The sequence below is a fragment of the Cervus canadensis genome, chromosome X (assembly GCF_019320065.1).
Source record: "Cervus canadensis isolate Bull #8, Minnesota chromosome X, ASM1932006v1, whole genome shotgun sequence".
In the NCBI taxonomy this organism is placed as follows: Eukaryota; Metazoa; Chordata; class Mammalia; order Artiodactyla; family Cervidae; genus Cervus; species Cervus canadensis.
This window is the reverse complement of record NC_057419.1, coordinates 5,652,133-5,659,713: the sequence shown is the minus strand read 5'-3', so window position 1 is coordinate 5,659,713 and position 7,581 is coordinate 5,652,133. Positions and strand designations below refer to the sequence as shown.

Below are 7,581 nucleotides of genomic sequence, written 5' to 3'. Positions count from 1 at the left end.
GGGTCGAACCCAGGTCTCCCGCGTGGCAGGCAGATTCTTTACCGTCTGAGCCTCCAGGGAAGCCTGGACGTGCTGCGAGGAGAGCTGCCAGTGCCAAGCCTGCTTCAGGAACTCTGCACCCCGAGGTCTGCTCACAGCCCCGCCAGCGCCCCCACAAACTGGGAGCAGGCTCAGCATCTGGCCCTGAGGCACAGAGGCTTGTGGGCACGTGCGTGCTGGGCCCTGGGCCTCCCCAGCATCGCAGACCCCTCGGTCCCTGGCTCCGGGGACCCTGGCTCCATCCCCACCTGCCTTCCCCCCCTACACACACTAGCCCCTCCATCACCTGTTTCCTCTCTGCTTCTCGTGCCCTGCGACCACCAGTGACCAGCTTCAGAAAAGCCGGCACAGAACCAGGAGTGCCAGACATGGCTGCGCTTACCCACCGTTCGGCCGGAACCGGCCCTCGCGGGGCGGGGTCCGCGAGGAACAGAAACGGGGAACCGCGAGCGGGACTGGGCGAGCCCAGGGCCCCGAGCAGCTGGGCCGGGAGACAGACCAGAACCGCGGCTTCTCGAGGTCGGGCGCCTTCCCCTCAGCCCCCACCTCCCGAGGGCGCGGCCAGCAGGGCGGAGGGGCCACGGTGCAGGAGAGCCTCCTCGGCTCTCGTCCGACGCTCGGGAACGAACCGTCAGAGGGGAGACAAGTGCTGAAAAAGCAAGAGGTTTCATTGGAAAAGGGGTCCCCCCCACCCCCGGGCGGGGAGCACCGGGGTAAGGGAACCCAGGGTGACCGCTCTGCGCCGTGGCTCCGCGGTCCCGGCTTTGATGCCGATGAGCTTTGTGGTTCGGTCGCTCGGGCGTGTCCGACTCTCTGCGGCCCCGTGGACCGCGCAGCAGGCCGGGCCTGCCGGTCCATCACCTGCTCAGGCCCACGTCCGTCGGCGTCCGGGAGGGCAGCCGCCGAGAGCGCGCGTTTCCAGGTTCCCTCCGGCCAATCGCTCTGAATCGGGGTCCTTCCCGGTGGCGCATGCATGCGTTGCGCAGCCCAGAAGGGTGCCCGCGAGGAGGATACCGAAAGGCGGGAAGACACGGGGCGCCTCCTCTTGATCTTTCCTGAACTCTTCCAGCGGGTGGTGGCCCATCAGTTCCGTTTCCCTTCTCAGGATCTCTTGTCATATAAAAATAACACGCACACGGTCACCAGGGTGCCCCATCAGGGCCGGCGGTTTCGCTCTGAGTGTTGCCTCTAATGGGAGGATCCTGGGAAGCCCGTGTCCCCATGGGTGACGGACATCAGCCCAAGGCCACATGGCCATCGGGGGCTGGACGACAGCTTTCTGTCTCTCTGGGTTCCCATGCAGACGGGAGGTTCTGAGCGTCCATGCAGATGCTGGACGGTTGGGTCAGTTCCCAGGGTGGGAGGTGGGGAGGGGTGTCCCTCTGTGTTCCCAGAAACACAGCCCCTAAACCCCCCCCCGCCCCCCCACTCACCCTCTGGTGTGGACCATGTGCCCAGAACGCAGCCCAGAACACACACCGCTGGCCTTGCCCTTGGGAGTCAGGCCAGCCTGCTCTCTGTCAACTACCAAAAAAAAAAAAAAAACAGTCACGACCTGGAAGTACAGTACTTTCTATTCCGGCATGTTTAGGACTCCGAGCCTTGGGAGACAGCATCTTAGGAACTCTGAGAAAACTGCTCCAAGGAGGCAGGAGGGGGAGTCAAGCCATACACAATTTTGCGGAGCAGGCAGTTTAGACATGAAAGATCAGATATCGAGTTAACAAACCGATGGGTCTACCTACGGGAAGGTGCAAGCCTCTGGGCTCACCAAGGTCATTCCATTCACGTGCATCTCAGCTGTCTGGGGCCAACGCTGTTCCCTTGTTCAGCTTCAGGAGTGACAGATGTCTGATTCTTGCATTCCCCGGCCCACGGCCCCCGGGGCCATCACCACGGAGAGCGGCGGATCTAAGTTTCTGGAACCCGGCCTTCACGTCTGGAGCCCAGAACTCGCTGCTGGCCGAGACGTTTCTTACTGAGACGGCAGGAGATACTCTCATTTTGTATCTCCCCAACCGTCACCCGTGGGATTTCCCCGAGACGAGGGGCTTCCCTGATTAATTTATCTGGCAAATAACACTTCCAGCAGCAGTGGCCAAGCCATCTTCCTCGTGAGTGTGTGTGTGTGTGTGTGTGTGTTGGGGGTGGTGGGTGGCGGGGGGTCACTCCTTGCTCTTCGATCCTCCAGGTTTGCCCTCTGTGACCTCCGGGAACCTGCACACCTCTCCCACCGCCAGCCTCCCCGGGGGCTCCAAGCCCTGCTTCTGGGCACGAGGCACTTATGATTCCCCAGCTCCCTGTCTGCAGAGCGAGATCTTTGCGGCAAAATTTCCCTCCGCCCTATTTTGAAATTATTTTCATTTACAAATAGAAAATGTCTTGGAAGAAGAAAAAAAAAATGAAAGAGAAAAATGAAAGCAAACCAATGTTGGCTCCCCGAGCTTCTCAAAATCCTCACTTGTTCACCACTCCCCAAGATGAAAGATAACTTTTCTAAAAAAGGTACTCGGCCACCAACAATGATGGTATTCTTAGGGATATGGATCTGTTTTACAGGAAAAAAAAAAAAAGGCAATGAATCCCACGACAGTAAATTCTTTGGCTTCTGCATTGGAAGGACTGATGCTGAAGCTGAAGCTCCAATCCTTTGGCCACCTGATGCAAAGAGCTGACTCTTTGGAAAAGACCCTGACGCTGGGAAAAATGGAAGGCGGGAGGAGAAGGGGACGGTAGAGGATGAGATGGTTGGATGGCATCACCGACTCCATGGACATGGATTTGAGTAAACTCCGGGAGTTGGTGACGGACAGGGAGGCCTGGCGTGCTGCAGTTGATGGGGTCTCAGAGTCAGACACAATGGAGAGAGTCAACAATAACAGCAATTTTTAAAAGCCTGTATTCAGTTTGTTACAATATTGCTCTGTTTCATGTTCTGCTTTATTGGTGTGGAAGCACCTGGGATCTTAGGCCCCGACCAGAAATCAAACCCACGCCCCCCTGCACTGGAAGGAAAAGTCTTCACCACCGGCCGCCAGGACAGTGCCTGGGTTCTGATGTTGAGCTTATTCATAAACTCATACCTGTCGATCAGCGTGTCCCGGGGTCCAAGCCCATTTTCAGTGGGACCTGAGGCCGGAAGGGAAGCCGATCTTTGCGAGTCCAGGCCACTCCCGGCCGGAGCTGGGGGGTCTGCAGTCACCCCCGGCCGGTGATCTCAGGCGGTACCTCGCCCCGGAGACCCGCTGGGGTGACCGCACGGCTTATCTCGGGGCTGCAGGCTCCGTGGCCACAGAGATAGCGGGCGCCTTCTCTGATTCCAAGACCTCATCTTTCTCCATCTTCTCGAAACACCGCAAGCGTTTCACAAGACACTCTTCCTGAGCGAGGTGCACCAACCCCAAACGCGGAAGCTTCGCGATGAAATCTTAGCAGCGGCCGCCGTCTCTTGCGAAACACCTGTTTCTCCGTAGCCTTGGCTTGGGACCGGCTCACGGTGTTTCCGGGAAATCGGAGCGGGAGTCGGGGTGGGGGGTGTCCCGCTGTCGGAGCTGAGTGTCTCTGCTTCTAGCATCGCCGGCTGGCAGCTCGAGTGTGAGAAAGCTGTGCCCTGGAGTCGGGTTCCTCCTGGACGAGGTTGGAACCCAGCGAGATGCTTCCCCGTGTGGTTGTCCAGAGACGCCACGGAAGAGGATCGTGCACAGCCTGACGTCCTCCGTCCTCATCCTGTGTCTGCTCCCGTCGCTCGAAAAACGGACAGAGGCCAGTTGATTCATCGGGAGAACCTTGCTCACTTTCTCTTAAAGCCTCCGTCGCTTTCCAGGTTATCTGGTTAGCTGGCACACTTCAGTTCGGTTCAGAAGTGTCTAATGGGAAACCCGTCCCCAAAAGGGAGACCACGCTGACGCTGTCCTGTACTTATCCACGCGGGCCGGCTCCAGCATGAACATGCTGTTCCTTTTTTTTGTTGCTTACTTGCTTTAGCCGTGTCCGACTCTTTGCGACTCCACACACTGCAGCCCGCCAGGCTCCTCTGTCCACGGGACTCTCCAGGCAAGAATCCGGCAGTGGGTTGCCGTGCCCTCCTCCAGGGCATCTTCCCGAACCCATGGAGACCGAACACCCCGTTATTTCTTCGTCCCCATGTCTGTGCTGTTTCGGGCAAGCTCGGTGCCCATCTTCACAGGGAGAACCTGGACCAGAGCGTGAGCCGGACTCTGCCAGGACCCTCACCCACAGACGGGGCACATCTGGGCGACGGCTGCTGGCGGCGGGACCCTCCCGCAGCTGGGAAAGGCGTGTGCAGCGGTGGCCAGCGGGTGGGGAAGCAGGGGGGATGACGTAGCAGAGGCTGAGGCAGTGGGATCGGACGGCGAGCGGCGGGCGAGTCGAATCAGGTTGGGTGTCTCAGTGGTTGGGCAGAGGACGCCCAGAAGGGATGTTTTTGTAAGGGTTGGTGTCTGGGGCTGGGCCTACCATCTTCACTGGTCCGCTCGCCAACGACTGGGTTTCCTCCACGGTGAAAATGTCCTCGGGGTCCTGGGAGGCTGACGGCGGGTGGCCTCCGCACGAGGCCGTCTCCTGGAAGAGAGGACACAGCACACAGTTGAGGCCACGCTGTGCAGTCCCTGGTCTTCCCGGTCAGTGGGGCTCACGACGGCCAGAGGGGGGAAAGGTCCACATGTCCATGCACGGGTGAGGGGATGGCTGGGTGGATGATGGATGGATGGATGGATGATGGATAGATGGATGATGGATGGATGGGTGGATGGGTGGATGGATGATGGATGATGGATGGATGGGTGGATGGATAGATGGATAGATGGATAGATGGATGGATGGATGGATGATGGATAGATGGATGATGGATAGATGGATGATGGATGGGTGGATGGATGAAGGATGGTGGATGGATGGGTGATGGATGGATGGATGATGGATGGATAATGGATGGATGATGAATGAATGGGTGGATGATGGATGGATGGATGATGGATGGATGGGTGAATGGATGGATGGAATCATGGATGATGGATGGATGATGGATGGATGATGAATGAATGAATGATGGATGGATGATGGATGGGTGATGGATGGATGATGAATGGACAGATGAGTGAATGGACAGATGGATGATGGATGGATGGATGGATGGATGATGGACGGATGAGTGAGTGGATGGATGGGTGATGGATGGATGATGGATGGATGGATGCATGATGGACGGATGAGTGAGTGGATGGATAGATGATGGACGGATGAGTGAGTGGATGGATGAACGATGGATGGATGATGGATAGGTGATGGATAGATGATGGATGGATGATGAATGGACAGATGAGTGAATGGACGGATGGATGATGGATGGATGATGAATGGATGGATGGATGATGAATGGATGGATGGATGATGGATGGATAGGTGAATGGATAGATGTAATCATGGATGAAGGATGGATGATGGATGGATGGATGGATGGGTTAATAAACAGCATGGGGGTCCATCCACACAGTGGAATATTACACATCCATGAAAAGGAGAGACGGTCTGACACAGGCTACAACATGGATGGACCTCAAATACACGATGCTCAGTGAGACACGCAGGCACAGAAGGATACACAGTGTGTGACTCCACTTATAGGAAATGTCCTGACGTCCAGAACAGGCAAATCCACGGAGACAGCACATGGGTTTGTGGTTGCCAGGGACTGGAGGAGGCCGGGGAGACGTGACAGGTGACGTAGACAGGGTGTCCTCGGGGGCAATGAGAATGTTCTGGATCCAGACAGAGCTGATGGCTGCACAATGTTGGGAACTTGCTAAATGCCCCAAACTGTTACTTTAATGGGTGGATTCTACAGCATGTGAGTGAAATCTCAATAACGCTGTCTTTTTTTTTTTTTTAATAAAGGAGGAACACATCAGAGGTACAATCATCTCTGAGATGCTTGCAACCCAGGTGGAGGGATGGGTCTTCGCCATCTCCCAGGGAACCACAGAGAGACAGTTCCCGATTTTGAACAGACCCTCCCCTGTCTTGGCGTTGCCTCTCGTGGATGCCACGCCCCCACCTAGCTGGTGTGCCTGCCTGGACCCCAAGTACAGAGGTGACCAGAGGGATCAGTGGCCTGGGGAGCCAGGTGGGTGGCTGACTGAAACTTGGGGAGCCTCACTCCCCAGTTTAGGTAGTGGGTGATCCTGGCGGGCCTGAGGCTGAGAGTCAGGGCTGGGGGTGGTTAAGTTCACAACTCCACCCTCCAGGAAATAAGGACCCTTGATGTCCAGCCAGAGTCCCACATACAGGACCGCACATTTGAAGGACCTGGGGTTCGCCTGTGCAGGGCAGGAGGCTTCCCAGGTGGCGCTAGTGGTAAAGAACCCGCCTTTCAATGTGGGAGACCTGGGTTCAATCCCTGGGTGGGGAAGATCCCCTGGAGGAGGGCATGGCAACCCACTCCAGTGTTCTTGTCTGGAGAATCCCACGGACAGAGGAGCCTGGTGGGGCTATAGACCATGGGGTCACACAGAGTCAGACACCACTGAAGCAACTTAACATGCATGCACGCATGTGCAGGGCAGAGGGGTGACGTCAGCATGGGACCGCAGGGAGGCTCGGGTGGCTGACCATATGTGGCTTCATCTCATTGTCTCAACAGCGCTAGCCACAGTGAACCACGGTAACGCACAGATCAAGAAACGCAAAACGCTTGTTTTGGGGTCAGTGGGCCCCACCGAGGAAACCCAGGGGTACTGGAAGCTGGAACTTTTCGGGGAGGAGGCTTCCTAGGGAAATGGCTTTGGGCTCAGAACACGGGCCGTGCTTTAGGGGCATCTCTGCTTTCTTACGGGGACAGAGGTACGTGTGGCGGATGGGGAGATGAAGTCAGGGGCGCAGAGCTGCTCCCGGGAGGGTCCCTGCCTCCAGCCACCGCGGGGTGGGGGAGTGGGTGGGGGGTCGGGGGGAGCTCCTGGGTCACACTGGCGCCCTCCTGCCGAAATTCAGCTTCCACCCAGGAGCGCACACGGGGAGCCTGGATCGGAAATGCGGTCTTCGCAGATGCCACTCCTGGAAGAGCCCAAGGTGAGCGCACCGCGGTTTCCGTGGCGACCCCAGACCGGGACAAAAACCAAGCCCTGCCGTTTCCCCGCATGGAGATAAGTCGGCTTGTGGCGGTTTCTCTACTTCGCTGCAGAAACCGCTGTGGGTGCAGGCAGCTGGACACCCGTGTCCCCTCCGCTGCATGAGCCCTCGGCCCTGCCCGACACACCCCTCCTGTCCTCGCCCCAACCCTCCCCTCCACGCCCCTCCCCTGCCCTAGGCCCCTCCCCTCCACGCCCTCCCTGTCATAGGCCCCTCCCCTCCCCTAGACCCCTCCCCTCTACACTCCCCCCACGCCCTCGGCCCCTCCCCTCCCCTCCACGCCCCTCCCCTCCCCTCCACGCCCCTCCCCTCCCCTCGGTCCCTCCCCTCCCCTAGGTCTCTCCCCTCTACACTCCCCCCCACGCCCTCCTCGCCCTCAGCGCCTCCCCTCCCCTCCCT

General features: G+C 58.2%; 1 protein-coding gene and 1 long non-coding RNA gene across 5 annotated transcripts in view; one reads left to right on the top strand and one right to left on the bottom strand.

Moving 5' to 3' along the window:
* Nucleotides 1-1,576: 1,576 nt before the first annotated feature.
* Nucleotides 1,577-7,581, bottom strand: part of LOC122434355 (granulocyte-macrophage colony-stimulating factor receptor subunit alpha-like) — a 29,448-nt gene continuing 23,443 nt past the window's right edge. Inside the window, exons 12-13 of the mRNA XM_043457619.1 lie at nt 3,123-4,620; nt 1,577-2,017 (exon numbers count right to left, since the gene is read on the bottom strand). Coding sequence (XP_043313554.1) covers nt 4,447-4,620 — 174 coding nt within the window. The 3' untranslated portion in view covers nt 1,577-2,017; nt 3,123-4,446. The remainder of the gene's footprint in view (nt 2,018-3,122; nt 4,621-7,581) is intronic.
* LOC122434366 lies at nt 5,767-7,129 on the top strand. 4 transcript variants are annotated; one of them, XR_006267354.1, is made up of 3 exons: nt 5,767-6,148; nt 6,698-6,758; nt 7,045-7,129. It is a non-coding gene; the product is annotated as an uncharacterized LOC122434366 (long non-coding RNA). The 4 variants fall into 4 exon arrangements; XR_006267355.1 differs by having other exon boundaries at nt 5,767-6,181; XR_006267353.1 differs by having other exon boundaries at nt 6,698-6,897; nt 7,045-7,127.